Raw genomic sequence first — 17,506 nt, 5'->3', positions numbered from 1 at the left:
GGTGCGAGTTTAATTCTCACTATTCTGTTTATCCTTCCTTTAAATCGATCCCCAGTGTAATAAATTTATTGGGAAAAAAAATAATATTACTAGCAGCAGTGTCTAGACTCAAATTCTTGTCTCTACATTTATGAGTGGAAATTTGGCCATGCATTTCTGATTGAAATTGAAGAGTGAGTGACCCCAGAAACTATAGAGAAAGAAAAAGCAAACTGGTAAAGCTACAAATCTGTGATGGTAAATTTCATTACATCACCAGAAGACGTGTGACAAAACTAGGTCACACAAACTATAAACTAAGGACAATTACAAACTTTTTGCTTCCTGCTAACACACCAGGCCTGCCTCGGGATTCCAAATCTCTACAGATCTGAATTCATAAACCTCTGAATGCACAATATATTAAGTAGAGGATTTAGTAAAGACGTCCCCTGCAATTGGAGGAGCCACACAGGCATGGAGACCCTTCTCCGGGCAATAGTTTGTATCTATAATCATAGGTCAGTTCTTCACCTGCAAGTATCTGCTCAAGGAAGTCGAGGGGGTACACTATGTCAGAGTCACGAAAGGCAAAGAGAAGGAGGGGGCATAATGTATCAGACAAAAACTTCAGACATCAGGGGATAAACCAGTCCTAGCTGAGATCAAATAAAGTTACCCAAAAAAAATCCAGTAAAAAAAAAATAAGAACAAGCAGCAATCTGTTTTTTTTTCATGATCTGACTGATACAATTGTGCATCGTCACTTGACCAATATTTACCAAAGAGGAGAGAGAACATACATCTCGCCTTGCATAAAAACCAACATGTGCAAGCTGATGTTCCATGCTTTCCACGAGAACTTGGTAATTCACGAGATTTGGTGAGCAACTAAAATTGCAACAAAAGAGAAACCAAAACATTTTCGTAAGAACTTAACTGAAAGCAATCTGAAATAATATTACACATCAACTCATGATCAGCAGCAGGAAATCCAAAAAAAAAAAAAAAACAGCTACTGTTTCACTTATCAATATTGTTTTTTTTTATTTTCTGTGTTTGTGTGTATGCTACTTTTACAGCAGAAGAGAACTTAAACTCCTCTTGAGTTACAAATAAGACATTTGTTAAGTGAAGGATCATTCCATTGACAAGCAGCAATCTACAGGCCACTGGAAGCCATCCTAATTGCATATGCATTCTAAGTAGGAATATTTCATCTATTAAGATTTTCATGTAGGCAGCATGGTTGTAGTACTCATTATGTCCTATGCAATTAGTACTACACCAGCATAATTGCTCTACATTCTATAAGAAAGGGCCCACCCAATAAGCTATCTTGCTTGACAAAAACAAGCGGCGAGAACTTTCTAGCAGTGTTTATGGGAAACTACTTTATAGGAAACCAAGGTGTAAATCATATGTAGAAACTCTACACAATCATCAAAAAAATAAAAGATGTAAGACACAGGACAAACTTTCACATAGTTATACAACAACAGTGTACCCCAATTTAATCCCACATAGTTATATCTATTTAAATCTCTCAGCAACACCCAGGTAGGTGAGGTAGAAGCACTGAATGGCAGAAGTGAGAACAAGTTGAAGAAGCCCTTAATGATCAGTCAATAACCTACATATTTTAGAACAGATTTGGTGGAATTGAAAACAGGAATTATGCTTTGTATGCAGTTGAGTTAAGCAAATTGATCACTAGAGTGTACTGGCCAAGTAAAAAAAAAAAGAACAGAAAAAGATAGTAAATCAGTCGTATCTTGATTGTGACTTTTTTTCAGTATGCTGCTCCGTGGGTAAGGAGTGCCATGCACGGGTGGAGCAAAAAGATGGTATTCTTGCAGACTACTTAACAGTGTTTTTTACGTAAAAGAAGACCTTTTATCTTTATAGCAAGTTGGAGTAGAACTCAATTGAATTTTTGCCTAGTACAGGAATTGCATGCTGGTATTGTAATAATAGATTTGTTGGTTTGTCAATCTTCAGTTAATGAACTGACCATTATAAGCTTTGTTTGGCATTATAAAGGAACTTTGAGACGTGGTATTTCCACATTGCCTTTACTTATACACTTCTATTGGAGCTGATGGTCTCAATATAATGCAAATTGAGGCAATTATAACCACATTGCGATTAAAGTAAATCAAGAAGAGAGCTGTAACAGTACCTGTGGTTGATATAACGGGAAATGTTTCCATAGTTAGTAGCATCGATTACATATGGAGACTGCCCTTCAATCAGTCTGCTCATATCATTGATGTGAGCATCTATCTCCAAGAAGTACCCACAACCTTCTGTGGCATACCTACTCAAATAGGTGGATCCAGATATAAATAAGGTGCAATGACATACAACAAAGAAATTTTAGCTACCAAGTAGAATGTGTTATAAACTTATAACCTATTGCGTCTTTTATTTGCTTCCTGCTCATCAAGTACCTCTCCTACATATTCACACACAAATGTACCACAAAGGATTGCTTCTCTTGCCCTGACTGCCCATCCCTGTAAGATAAAATAGTAAATAGCTAGAGAAACTAACGCCTTAATAATTTCAGATCAAAGCATTACCCTTGTCTCGGTTTTGTATATTTCTAGCTTCACACGCACTCCACTCTGTAAAACCCTATTCTGACAAGATTTACTGCACGAGCACCATTGATTGCATTCATAGACAAGGTAGCCCTCCTGAAAATCAAGTTAGACAATCAGGCGCAAAATGCTAATCAAATAGAACAAACCCTACAAAATTTCAAGCATCATGTATGATGATCATACTGTAATGCTCTCTCAGCCAACACAGTTATCAGACAAATCCAGATTATTGAGCAGAAGATAGTACACAGGGATTCCTTATCTTTTTAATGACAAGAGTACACAAGGCATCCTAGAGTGCATAATTATCAGCCAAAAAAACTACGGACTGCAAATCACAAAATTACGAAAGAAAAATCGAAGGAATGTATTTTTACCTCCAACATAATCCGACCTCTCTCATCATATGGGAACCTTCCACGCATAGGCTTCCCATAAATATCTTTTGCATCCTCGTAATCATTATCAAAAAGGTAAATATGATCACAAGTTTGAGAAGAGCATGATGAATTTGGACAAGCACACCCCAATTGGGAACTCTGCCATAAAAGGGAAAGATGATTTAGAGAGGAGGGGAGACAGTGACTGAGGGAAAAAAACAACTAAAGGCTATGAAAACCATTTGTTCCGGTGCTTTGCCAGATGAAATGGAAGTTGCAAGGAATACTAGAAGTCAAAACAAGTTACCCCTATTGCAAGATCCACGGATTGATCAATCAATGATTTTGTTGCATAGGTAAAGCTCTCCCAAGGTAGAGAACTTGTGGTAATTTGGCCATTGGAGCCATCAGCAAGAATGTGGAGGGAGGCAAAAAGATTTTCTTCTACCACACAAGTTATCGGAACTGACTCCTGTCCAAAGCTTATGTCATCACACAAGAGAATAGTTTTGTCGGATGGTTCATGCTTGAACTGTTGAGAATCAATGACATAGTGACATTCATCCATAGTCCACTCACTAATAGCAGAATTTGGTGGAATACTTCCAGTTCTATTCGCTTGACCAGGATGGGGAAGTACTGAAGATACTATGAAAGGATCATGAACAGGTCTACATCCTTTAGGGCAAATGAAACCATCTTGGTGCCAGCTTACAAGGATATTGTGCTCACTACACAATTTTGCTGCTTTGAGATACATGCGCTCTGGCAAAATTCCATATGTTGCTTCAAGTGATGCTTGGAGGCTTACTTTGCAGCAAGTAATCCGAGCTATTGATAAGATGTCTGAGTTACTTGGCCGTGGCTTTGTTCTCTTAATCTCAGCAAACAATATCTTTGCAATATCTAAGCAGTGGGGATCTGCCAGTCTACCTAGACCAGCTGCCTCGGTTGCACTAGGTTGAATCGTAGATTTTCCACTAATAATGGAGTTTGATGACAGGATGTGTCTCTTCATATTCTGAGCATTTCTGTTCCTAATCCTATATGCTACAGAGCTGAGACCCTTCTTGAATTTCGGACGGCTAAGTCCTCCTGACTTCAATTTATGAGCATATAAACGGATGCCCTTCTTGGAGATATGAGAGCCAACAGGATTAGGACCCATGTGAGCAGCCTGATGATGGCGGCCTAGATCAGGTAGCAAGTCAAATTTCAGGCCACAAAATCTGCAGATGAATTTTCGGAAACCAGACTGGTTCTCTGAATTGAAATTCTGTGTCGACAACGAGTAGCCTATATCAGGCTTCTCTGACGCAACCTCACTTGCAGGAAAATGATTCTCTTGAGCAGTATGAGACCATCTAAAACTGGCAGGATGTGCGGTGAGCACATGGGACCATAACTCCTCTGAGTTCCCAAAATTGCTAGTACACGGAATACACTGGAAAAGCATGCAATTTTCAACAAACTGTGAATGGTGCCTTTCCTGCACATGAGTTTCCAAAACTTTCTTATTAGTAAAAGAATCCAGGCAGATAGCACAAGCATAACCCCTGAACAGCCATTGAGCTTCCTTTTTGTGGTTGTCCATCCAGTGCGTGCCAAGCACTTGCTCATCTGGAAACGTCTCTGAGCAATTTTTGCACTTTATGACATCACAATGATCCTGGTCATTATCAGTAATCCTTAATAATGGAATTGGTTCTTCGATGTAAGAGGCAGCTTGTGCATTTTCACTAGAGCTAAAGCCCCAAACACTTTTCAGCCTCTCTTTTTCAGTACAAACTAATTTCATTAAGAATTCACCAACCATTGGATCTTTAGAAGCTTCAGATATGACCCACTGGAATTGCACTTCTTTTGGAATTGGGTTTCTCAAGGAAAGTAAACTTTTGAGAAGTCTATAGAAAAGCTCACAAGCTTGATGTAAATACAGTCTTTGATCCCTGGACTGGCAATCCTTCAAAAGTTCTATGAATACTTCCTTTGAAATTATCCTACTCCTGCCATTCCTCGCACGTTTAAGCCAGCTTGGTAAATGCTTCTCACAGTATAATGAATGTCGTTTTGGACTTTCTACGCAAAGCTCACTTCCATGTGGCCACAAACCAATGCAATGCATCTCAGAACCACTAGGTCTGTTCTGCAAATACCGAGGCACCTCAAGCAAGTTGTTCCTATAGCAAGATTCTCCACGAAGAACTGAGATAGGATCAACTTGGAGCGGAGCATCAAATGCTCCAGCGAGAACAATATCTTTGCAACTTGAGGTATCCAATCTAAGGACATTGTCGTCATGCTTTCGTTTATGTTTACTCTCAGGCAAAATAGAACCTAATCCTTTCTCATCTCGGGGCCTGTGTTTCTTACAGAAAGGAGAGCCACATAAGGCGCGATGTTTACATTTAGTCCCAAGAACAGTGGTCCCTCCACACATAGGTGTATCAACAAGTGGAGATGCATCCACCTTAATTGAGCTACTGGCAAAGCGAGCGGCCAAGTGCACACAACAATAAACATCACCATCATTTGCCCATCTGACACATTGTCTTCCTTTGGATTCAATAAAAGCCATACACTGGCGATTCTTACTTCCATGATCAAAGGAATTACTTGAAACAACTCCATTTATAGGGGTCAGTTCCACATCTTTCATCTGAATGACGTCGGAACTGTCTGCTTGAACAATAATCTCTTCCCATCTATCTGCCACACTACCAGGAGTACCACTTGGAGGAACCTCTCCAAGAGAAATGTCATCTTTTGTTGGTTCAGATTCTAACAGTTCATTTTTGGAGATATCATGGCCACCAAGAACACCAGCATCAAATCCAACAGGGACAGCCTGATGTGACACCTGAAATTCCACTGGCAAAGCATGTGCCTCAGCACGACGAACTTCAAGCTTGGGCCTCTTTCTGCTCTGCTGAAGCTCCATTTTCAATGGGCTATCATTATTCGGCTGTTCAACATCTCCACTATCAGATACGGGATGTGAAACTGAAAACCATTTCATAACCTCAGATTTGCAATTCTTCCACTGAGAGTTCAGATCAAGATGTAATCCTTCATTTGGAAGTGAGTTCAGCTCATCCCAAAGTATAGAATCAGCCAATTCCTGAATAGAAAGATAAAAGCTTTAGTCTGCGCCAAGATATTAATATGATGAAATTTCAAAAGACCAGTTCAGCATCTATTCAATCAAATGGGTTTTCACTGATAAGGTAAAATGCTATTGAGAAGGTAGCAACTGTCATCAGTGAAGTAACTGCAGACATAATCAAGGACTAACACGCACACGTCCTTCCCACATCCCAAAGTGCCAACAGGAAGTTGGATTCTGCTTCTTGACAATGAAGCATGTTCCTATGCATCAACAACAATCATACTTTAGTCCTTGCAAAACTTCACTTTCAATGGCAGCAATCAGCTCTTAAAAGAGCAACACCCATCCCATATAACTGCCTCAGTGGTGCAGTAAAACTCCAAAGTTCCAGTTGTGTGGAAACAGAAACTCAATCATAAGAAGTCAAGTACACATATATTATAATTAATTACTCATAATTATTATTAGAAGTAATAAATTTTCACTCAAGAAAAAGACAACAAAAGAACAGCAAAACAAACAATAAAAATTTTACAACCAAGATATACAGCAGAATGGATGCATATATGAGCATCATTTAGGGATTTACCTCCTTCAGCATTTCAATTGTCTCAGCACTGTTGGCATTCTGACAGTGCTGAATCCAAGACTCCATCGAAAATGATTTTTTATACAACGGCAGTATCATCTGCATAAGTAAATGATTGTGTTATCCAGGCACAAGCAAGAATAGCATTATCCAGGCCAAGCAAGAATAAGTATAGTGCAAGCCATGAGAAGTCAAACCTTGATTACGGATACCAATTATTTGTTTCGGTTTTTTACCTTACTATACATTTCTGTCCTTTTCTTTTCTTCGTTAGAGATGATGTTTGGTAAACTGAACTCATTTTACCCTCCACTTGAAAAACTTATATACAGAGTAGCATCGACAAATATACATTGTTGTATTCATTACTATACCTATCAAAGATAGCGTTAGAGTGGGTTAGAGTCCCACATTGATTGGGGAATGGACTAGTGGTATACTTATATGGATTTGGGCAAATCCTCCCCTCATGAGCTGCTTTTGGGGTTGAGTTAGGCTCAAGTGTTATATCTTTACATGGTATCATAGCTAGGTCCATCCCCATTTGGGCTCCCGGTCCACACTCTAGTAGGGTCTAGGCATGAAGAGGAGTGTTAAAGTGGGTTAGAGTCCCAAATTGGTTGGGAATGGACCAATGGGCTGCTTATAAAGACTTAGGTAATCCTCCCCTCATGAGCTAGCTTTTGGGCCATGTGTCATATCTTTACAAAAAGTATTAAGTAATAACTCAAGGGATCCATTTGGAAAAATCTTCATGATAAGTCGAATTAAAGCCTAAGAGCACTCCCATTCTAGTCATGCTAGAGACATGTTAAGGACGTGTGTTGACTCATTCGTCCAATAGTCAATTGTCAACATTAAAGTTTGACAACATAATTTTTGCTAGTTTGATGATTCCAAAGTATAGATGTTTTGCCAGCGACATAGGCCTACCTGGACACAACAATCTTTGGGTAGTGGCTGTTCTACTTAGCTTAAAGAACAACAGAGGATTAGAAACAATTGGCACTTTAAGATCAATAAGAAGAAGAATCCGTGTAAGATATGTTACCATTTTTAAAACAAAGAAGCAAAAGAATGGCACTGGAAAATTGCAGTGTCAAAAACAACAATGCAGTTCAGGAACCAGATTTTAGTGTCGTGAACCACATCAAAGGAGAGTGCTGGAGAAAGGAAACACAAAAGAGGGGAGAGTATGCATCTTTGCGTAGCTTCAAAGACAGGAGATTTTACATCATTAAATTTCAAAAGCATCCTTCCAAGATCAGGATAGCCCTTGCAGCGGGAAACCTCCATTGCAAATTCCTTCCATACCATCACACTGCGAGCAGTCTCTTCTAGTGCCTACATGAGTCAAGTAGCATCTCAACTTTAAAAAGATAATAAAAAAGTTAAAAACAAGCATGAATTAAATGTGAATGTGTGTCTCTATATGTAATATGAGCTTCAAAAGCAAACCTCGGCATGTAATTGATCAATAATATTCAGTATGCTGATAGCAAGTCTTTGCATGATAAAACGGTGACCAAGAGTCAAGTCTTTCACCGTTTTCACCCCAACTTTATGGGTTTTATATGCAATGGGATGCGGAAATTCACTAATTGGGCGAACAAGAAGCACATCGGCCCAAGAATAATTTCTGGTGCGAGGAAAGAATATCACAAGATATTTTTTCCTCTCATGCGTAGGCTTAGCTTTGAGAGTCGATAGCGGCCAATCAGCTCTTGCACATCTAATTCCTGCTTGCCACAACCCCCTCCACTACAGAATATGCAAAATCAATAAAGAGTCATCAGTAAGCAATCTTGTTTCTTTTTTTCGGGCGGGGGTCGGGCGGGGGGGGGGGGTCAAGGAGGGTTAGTATTAGTTGGGTAACAAAGGCAAAATGCAATGTGCTTCCATAAAATTATACTTTACAAAGAGCATCAGATTGTACATTAAAACTATTCCTCAATATTTTCGAGTATGGAAAGGGAACGCAAATTTGCTACTAAAGATGGACAAATGACTACCAGCCAATTATGTCCAACATCAGTTTTATAAGTTGACTTCGCCTCATCTCATCCCTTCCTTGATATCACTCTTTACTTCTATATTTTATTTTTTTTAATGACCGTGGTGTCCAGGCCAGCTTTCACTCACCTCGACTAATTCCACGGGATACCTGCCACCTCCCACCAACAACAGGTACTAGGTAACTCTTTACTTCTATTTTTCTCATTTATATCTTGTACTAAATAGAGGATCCCCTTTTGTATAGATATTTAGAATAGTTTGATGGAATATTGTGGTTGAGAGTCTTGAAACATACATCTACATACTTTTGACACCATCTTGGTGTGCTTGACTTTACCGAAAGAAAAGGAAGCAATGTCAAAGGTCCTTTCTTAGTAATTCCAGTGATTCAATTATTATGTACAAAATGAGAAATTGCAAGATCCCTCTCAGTACATGAATAAAGGAATGAAAGAGAATCCGTGTAATCAGCCAAAATCTGTATGTAATAGGAGTAGCAAGTATGATCATGATCACACCAATCCAAAAGAAACCTTGATGCAACATTTCAATCTGTTGAATTGAAAGAAAATATGTCCTACACTCACTAAACTTGGGTAATCGATATGCAGAACATACTTTTTAAGAAAAATTTCATTCCATGCAGCTCAATGGCTTAATGTCATGAACTTATGTCTAAGACTTACGATGTGTCATTTTCAGTTTGACTACCTCTCACCGAGAACCACTTGCTCCGCCAATCAGGAACATGTTGTGTTGATATCCACTTTTAAAGGTGATTTAAGTAAACACAAGAATTAAAGGGTACAGGACTCCAAAAATATCTTTATCCAAATAGGAAAAGTTAAGCATGTAGGTTATAGAAATATATACCGAGATAAAATGACCAAATACTAATAAATACCTTGACCCATACTGCTAGAGGTCCATCTTCATCCAGCCACTTGGACTCACAGGAAGAGGATCCCACAACCTGGTTACTATAAGGGAGTCCACTTTCAATAGTGTCAACAACTGGTCGCAGGCACTCTGGCACTAGATCAGATCTTGTAACATGATCATGTTCCACAACATTGTCATCTCCAGAATCATGGAAATCACTGGACAGCATTTGGCCATCTCCCCCAAAATCATAATATGCATCTTTAGTAGGAATCACATCTGCAGTTGGTAATCCCTCGACAGAGAATTGACGTCCATCTGCTTTCTCTTCCTGAAACTCCTTCATATTAAGAAGGACATCATCGACTTTCACATCACCGGCTTGAACTTGTTCTGCATGTTCAAGGTGGTTTGGTTTTCCACCATACATAAGAGTAGTTCCAGAGCCCTGTTGAGGGCAATCAGACTCCGGGACATAATGTATATTGGAACATGGGAGCACTTCCATGATTGCAGAAGAAAATCTTCACTGCCATACGATGACTGAACGAGTTTGGCGATGAATTCAACCTCTCTATTATATGCTAACCTGACTAGTATCCTGGTTAAACAAGTAATCTGAAAATTCTAAGAATAAACAAACATACAAAACCTCTGAGATAAACTACATGCATGCAGTTTATTTTCTTAGCAATAAGCAGAATAAAAAGAAGTTACTTTTTCAAGCGCCAAATACAAAAGGTTATGATAAACCAAAAAAAGCACCTTTTTCAACTGCTTGCATACAGCAGCAATGATACTCTTTTGAAATAGCAGGCAGAGTATTTTCTGACAATCTCTATAATCATATCAGCCAGCAGGACTCAAATCTTAAATTACATGCCACACAGAGTTAAACCGATGTGGACTAACTCCTCCCATTTAATTGAACTCTTAAAAATACATTTAGCTTGCTATTAACAAACCATGGCAAATAGGAAACCAACAGAATCTTTCTTATTCAAGACTTCTTACCATGGATCCTATCTTGGTAAAAATAATATATACAAAGGTAACTTTCGCCAGTGTATTTGCTAGTGACTAGTGTTAAAATTTACTTTATTTAAGGTTGCATGAAGAATTTTACCACCTCCAAACATGTGTATCATTCTCATGATGCTTCTAATATTTAGTACTGTAGATGAATGTCTTTCAAAATCTGCAACTTATTTTGGTCCCATCATGTTATTTATATGTTTATCCTACTGATCAAATGTCGTTTAAGAAAAAAATAAATTTTGAAATTGCAAAGCATTTGAGTGGAAACTTGAGCATATACTCTAAACTCTGTAAGGAATGATTAGTACTATAATTGTACTTCATTTAGACAATCAGGTCACTCGGCCTATTATAAGTGTTCCACAAACTGAAAATGAAAAGTTATTGTTAAAAGAGGGAAGAAACTATGCACAAACACACAGAGATGCATATAAATAATTTTCTTCATGAAAAGGACATTGATTTATGTTTACTGGATGTAACAAAAAGGAACATAATATGAGCAGATTTTAAATCCAAAACTATTCATAAAATTGTAAAAAAAATGTTCTAAAATATTATCCTTGCTTATTTCCAAAAAACAGATCCCGAGAACACATCAGGATGAAAAAGAGAGAATTATCTTTTTTATCCAAAGATTTGAGAGGAAAAATGCAGCATAACTTATCTCACAGAAATCCATACTTTCCTTCTTAATTACTACATCTATCCACTTTTACTTGTCTACTGTACTAAAAATACATGCCCACTTTTACGTGTCCAATTTAGATAATCAAAAGATAATTTATCGCTTAGTTCCTAATTCACCGTTATTATTAACTATAGTCATTTCTCAAAATATTGGATTTATTATATTCAAAGGGTAATATAGTAAAATTGTCATTCCTTAAGAGGTATGACAACAGGTAAAAATGGACGGAGGGAGTATTTGTTTTACTTTCTAGTAAGTTAGACTAATGACCTCCCCAAAGATTAACAAACAATGGAGTATGTTATTAGATGAGGTAAAACAACAATAGTAATAGTGATGCTACCAAGAAGAAGAGAATTTCTGAACCAAAACTAGAAAATATTAATGTGCAGAAAATATATAAGTAAACAATGCCCAATTATACAAGTCAAATCGGTAAAGTATTGCTACAGATTCAAGTCCTAATCCATATAGAAATCCCTCTCTGGAAACTAATAATTCAACTGTTTGAACCGAAAAACCTCAGCTGTCTATCTCAGCATTCGCTTCGCAGTCCACCTTTAATTGACTGCTAAAGTTTCAATCCAATTTCAACTGTAACCAATGACATCTACCGATACACGAGCAGAATTCCATGTCAATTATGTACATTAAGCTAGGAAGTTACATCAAATAACTGTTACAAATAATTATCTTTAAACAAGTCATGCGATACTGGTATGAAACCGTTACGAATAATCAAAGACACCGCTTCACACCCATGTATATGAAATTATAAATTACCAAATCAAACACAATTAAACATAAACCTACATTATCTTAATTATCAATTAACATCAATAGAATTAAAACCCTAACTATATCAAAATTGAAATTGTAACACAGATCAAGAATGTACCACGACAATCCTAGGAACCAAAGGTGGGTCCAAATCAAAAAAAAAAGTACCAAATTCAATTGACCTACCCCAAATGTATGTATCGCCCTAGAAATCTTTAATGAAATAAAATAAAATCAAAAGGGAAGTGGGTTTTGTTGCTTTCGTGCAAGGGTTTACTGGTGCATGTTGGTTGTCGTATTTGGGTATGAAGAGACCTAGGTAGACAGACATGGCAACACACATATAAATTTTAAAAAAAATATGTGACATATATATATATATATATATATATCAAGACTAATATTGTCTAAGCTAAATTAGAGGCATAAAAGAGATGATAGAAAATGTACCTTTACAGCAGAGATCAAGAAATTCTAAGAATATTTTTCCAGTGGGTGCAGATTTGGAGAGAGGGGTATAACAATTTTATTTTTTTATTTTTTGACTAAGTTATATTGTTGGAGTGTTAGGGAAAAAAGGAAAGATATAATAAATGCGTGGTGACCAGATTTTTAAGCTTAGAAATAATGGTTGAATGGGCACGTATAAGGGTCCAAAAATATTATAAAATCGAAGTGGGTAAATTAGGGATGAAAGAAAAGAGGGGGCAAGATGATGAGAAAATTTGATATAAAAAAAAATAATAATAACGGAAGAAGAAAAGACCTAAGTAGAATATTAATGGAGTTTGTTTTCGGGTGTAGGTGAAGGAGATTTAAGGCATGAGAATTCCGTAACGTGAAGTGGGTCTAGATTTGGAATAAATGGGTTAAGTTAGGGGCCTTTATGATATTTTATTATTTAACAATGAGAATGCGTACATCGAGATTGTTGAACGATTGATTGGTAGTTGTGCAGTAAAGTACACCGAGGAGATGGACTAATTTCGAAGAAGGTTAAAATAGGGATTCCAAAATCATGAAATTTTAGATGGGCCGTTTGATGGACCGCTATGGGCTTAGAGAAATTTTAGAAAATATTTACTATCTATAGCAGTAAAAAAATCACTGAACACTTATAAAATATTTATAATATAGTTTTAATATATATTATAGAGAAAAAAAATTCTAAAACACATATAATTCAAATTTTATTCATGGATAATACATTTATCACACAATATAATGTGTCAATTTCTTACCAAACAAATATAAAATATCTTTAAATCTTATAATACATTTATATTGCATGCATAATTCCCTTTTAACACATAGCAAATTTGTCATAGTATTTTTATGTATTGCTATAAATGGTAATAGATAAAAAGGATCATTAAAACCATTGGGGTCAATTAATTTGGATTTGAGCAGAAAAATCTCACTTGTGAGTAAAACACTTTTTATCAAAAGTAATACGTGAATTCGAGCCTGAAAATTTTGGTCTTGTTCAAAATTAGAACCTATTTTTTTAATTAAGAATGGAAAGATACTTACCACCCTAATATGATCTTTGAAAATCTTGGAAATTGTTATTCTGTTAATATACTCCTCGAGTCTTTTTCTTATCATCCAACAACAACGTACACATACCCCTACTTTGTGGAGGTAGAAAGGTCGTTTTTGAAAGACTCTTAAGATATCGAGTACAAAATATCAAAAAATAGATATAAAAAAGAATAATGAATAAAACAAAGAAAGTAATAAGAAAACACTAACAACCATAAAATAGTGTAATAACGTTAATAAAATAAACAACATATGATAACGGAATCAAAAGAAATACAGTATAAGAATTATGACTAACCCCTTCAAAAAGTAAGACAACACCCCATACCTACTAACCTTCAACCCTAATATGTAACCTCCTATTATTCTTGAGTTGCATCATATTTTGTCTAATCACTATATCTCAATATTTTTCAGCCTATCTCAACCTTTCTTGGTACCCCATTATATCTACTTGTCACACCTTTTTCTAATCTGTTAGGTTGGTTTTGACATGATTTGAAATCAAACTAATTTGAAGATTTGTTTGGAGAGGCAATTTGGTTTCATTAAGTTCTATTTTTCCTCGTAATATGAAAGCCTCACAAATCATAAAAACTATCAAATTGTCCTCAATTCTCATACAATCTTTACCAATTGAGTAAATCATAATTCACAAATAAGCAATCGAGATATTTTAAGGAGCCGCATTAATAAATCACAAATTTATGTTCATTTTATAAATAAATACATGCAATTAGAAACTTTCAAGTACACATAATTTTACAAAGATTCACTAATCAACAATAATCAACCGTAATAACTAGCTATTTTTTAATATAATATTTTTAAATGATAGACAATCCCTTCATGCCAACCACAAGTTGTTGGTTTTCTTTTGCAAATTTCAAAATAGGAGGTCTTTTTTTTATAAAATATAAACTTATGAGTCAAATTTTATATTTTAAAAAAATTGAAAATTATCGAAGAAGCCAAAATTCTTTATTAAAAAATAAAATAAAATAAACAAATTAAAATAAGAGAGTATTTTATGGCACCACTTTCCTTAATTGGAATCTTCCCCCCCTCATATAAGGGAAATTTTACACTGTAGAACACAAATGCTAGAAGGTAAATAGATGTAAGCGTTGTTGGGCCTGGAATGAGCAGATAAATGGGCTGAAAAGCCCATTATAAAGGACAATTACTTTTTTTTATTTATAAATTATAGGAACCACATATTATAAGTACTAAATAACATCATATCTCTTTTTTTGGGAGAAAGAGATGCCTTTTGCACCCTTATATCATTGGCATTGACTCCCTTGTCCAAATCCTCTTGGAAAGTTCCCTTTTTTTAATGTCTTTTTTCTTTATGGGGATTCTAACACCTTTCTCTAATCACGGCCTGCCCCTCTTCTCAGCCCCACAAAAAAGCCTTAACTTTTTCTCTCAAATGTTGATGTCAAGTTTATTAACAATGACTCTATGCCAGAGGGCTCGTGAGATATTCACATCATGATTCATAAACAGCAACTGATAAAGAAAATGAAGTGAAAACAAGAATATCTGATTCGTTTTTTAGTTTTGAATCTAAATGAGTACAATATGGGCACATCAAAAGAACCCTAACTGTTCCTCTATTTTCAAAAATCGATTGTACTCTACTCTGTAATCATAAATGACTTTTGTCACATATATTGCTTTACGGACAGCCTTCTGCATGGAAACTTAAAAAGAGCCACTGCTATGATAAGCACTAACACCAACACCAACATACTCGGTTTAATCCGTGTCTATGGAGGGTAAGATTTGCTCAAATCTTACTCTACCTTTTTGAGGTAAAAAGGTTGTTTTCAATAGACCACCCTAGAATTAGAAGAATAATTATCGAAACATAATAATATGATAACAAAATAACAATAACAAAGCAGTTGAAAAAAAATACCGCTATCAAGAAGGTAAGATAGACATAAGCAATGAAGCAAATAGGTAGTAATAAAACGAAGTAAAAATTACTGACATACTAAATAGTAGTAATACTACTCTGATCCCTCTTAAAGGTACTATACCACTTTGATTACATACTAATCTTCTATCTTAATTTTCGATCTCCAAACCTTTTTTTTACCTAGTTACCTCTATCCTAACACCCATTATAGCCAACCTCTCACCACTCCTCATGATTTGTGTAACCGCGCATCTCCTCTTCACATCATATATGCACTGATATGGAAAAAATATCTACACAATCAGGTCTCTTAAATAAGTTAGAAGAATTTCTTTTTGACAGTAGTATCCGTTTATATATAAGTAACTTTTATCCTGTGAATAACTTGAAATAGTGTTTCACAGTACATTTTTTCACTCATACAGGAGCATGACAAAGCTCACTTAGTAGTAGACTAGCAGTTGGGAAACTAATTTTCTAACATCTTAATTTTAAAACTCATGGACATGTATATATTTATAAGTATACAGACAATTGATTAACATTGATGGCGACAAGAAAATTAAGCCTATGTTATACAAGAAAATTAAGCGTAAGTTCTTCTAATTTGTCTGATTCTAACATTTAGATTGAATTTGGTGAAAAAATTAGTTCTCAACTTTTCCACACTGTTAATTTCAGCAACTGTCTATTTACTTCTGTGACTGTAACAGTGAAACACTAGATTTTTGTTTAGTTTAATCTTTGTTTGACCATTTCAACTAGAATTATGCTGATGAGAGTTTCTTGAGAAGTACATATTTTTGAAAAATCAAGGAGATACAGGGGAATCTAACTTAATTTAGTGCCTGGGAAACCAAATTAAAAATATGTAATTGGTAGCATAATAATACTAGGCATGTTGGTTTTTGTAATACACAATTTACAGAATATCAATAAACAACTCAATTATTCATGGAATCACAAGGGATGTCTGTCAGATTCATTTGAAAATAGTTGCTTCACTTGCTCGACTAAATCATAAGTATTTTTATATTTTAATTTAATGTATAGAAGAACACTTTTTAACTATCTTCTGCCTACCCTGCACATTGGGAGATGCCCAATCCGAATCAGTTCATATAAAAATGGACAATAAGATAAAATAGAAGTTTCAGTTTTCTTTCCTTCTCTCTTTATTTTCATTTTTAGAGTAATTCATAATAATATAACTAGAACCACAGGTTTTCATTTTCTGGTGATGCTCTAAATTAAAGACAATGTATGTTCATGTTGGACTTAATTAGGGTCTGGTTGGTACAAAATAAAAACTAAGTGATTTCTTTTATGGTGTCCGTGACGAATCCAAGATTTTTAGAATAATCATTAAAAAAAAAAAAAAAAACTGTATTCAAGGGAAATTGAACACTAGTTTCTTTAGGTACATATCTAAATCTTCAACCAGTGTACTTAGTAGTACTATAAGTGTCAATAAATAATATTACACCACTTTTAAAAAAAATCTATACATAAAATACTTTATTTTACGAAGAGATCACAAGTTCACGTGCTCCAATTTTTTCTCTTAAATTTACCTTTGTTATAAGTAAGCAACAAATATAATCTCAAATATATTTATATATAATCTAAGGGCCCGTTTGGCCATGCAATATGGTATCATGATATGGAATCATGAGATGAAATTGAAGGTTTGTTTGGACATGCGATATGAAATTTTTGTGTTGTATATTTTCTCATAAACATAAAAATTCCATAAGTTGTAAAACTATTAAAATAGCCCCAATTGTTTATTCAATCTTATCAAATAAACAAAAAATTATAATCGTATAATAAATTATTACAAAGTTATTTGTTATCCACTTAAGTAATTGTTTCATCTAACTTTAATTTAATTTAAAAAATTGAACATAAATTGTACTTGATATGCTCATATCTCTCAACTACTCTTACAAATAACC

At 35.3% G+C, this 17,506-nt stretch overlaps 1 protein-coding gene across 3 annotated transcripts; it reads right to left on the bottom strand.

Annotated features, from left to right (window-relative positions):
- Positions 1 to 178: 178 nt before the first annotated feature.
- Positions 179 to 12,790, bottom strand: LOC125810758 (histone-lysine N-methyltransferase SUVR5). Of its 3 annotated transcripts, none has more exons than XM_049490244.1 (12): positions 12,524 to 12,790; positions 9,587 to 10,182; positions 8,125 to 8,427; positions 7,900 to 8,010; positions 6,667 to 6,765; positions 3,276 to 6,089; positions 2,966 to 3,127; positions 2,565 to 2,681; positions 2,395 to 2,498; positions 2,162 to 2,299; positions 783 to 870; positions 179 to 523 (listed from the first exon to the last, which is right to left on the bottom strand). In XM_049490244.1, exons 2-12 carry the CDS (start codon positions 10,070 to 10,072, stop codon positions 416 to 418), a joined length of 4,530 nt encoding a protein of 1,509 aa, XP_049346201.1. In that variant the 5' UTR covers positions 10,073 to 10,182; positions 12,524 to 12,790; the 3' UTR covers positions 179 to 415. The 3 variants fall into 3 exon arrangements, with proteins under 3 accessions (XP_049346201.1, XP_049346200.1, XP_049346202.1); XM_049490243.1 differs by having other exon boundaries at positions 9,587 to 10,165; positions 12,524 to 12,789; XM_049490245.1 differs by lacking the exon at positions 12,524 to 12,790 and adding an exon at positions 12,260 to 12,276 and having other exon boundaries at positions 9,587 to 10,165.
- Positions 12,791 to 17,506: the final 4,716 nt, after the last annotated feature.

Source organism: Solanum verrucosum, unplaced genomic scaffold, assembly GCF_900185275.1.
Source record: "Solanum verrucosum unplaced genomic scaffold, falcon-dt-bn FXZP01000032.1, whole genome shotgun sequence".
NCBI lineage: Eukaryota > Viridiplantae > Streptophyta > Magnoliopsida > Solanales > Solanaceae > Solanum > Solanum verrucosum.
Note: the sequence above shows the minus strand (reverse complement) of the source record. Positions and strands in the feature narration are given on the sequence as shown.

Excerpts from the sequence above, each read along its gene's own strand:
- LOC125810758 (XM_049490244.1), bottom strand. The coding sequence starts at position 10,072 with ATGGAAGTGCTCCCATGTTCCAATATACATTATGTCCCGGAGTCTGAT. Across the intron at positions 6,090-6,666 it reads CAATTGAAATGCTGAAGGAG|GAATTGGCTGATTCTATACT; the intron begins GTAAATCCCTAA and ends CTTTCTATTCAG. Across the intron at positions 2,300-2,394 it reads GCAAATAAAAGACGCAATAG|GTATGCCACAGAAGGTTGTG; the intron begins GTTATAAGTTTA and ends CTATTTGAGTAG.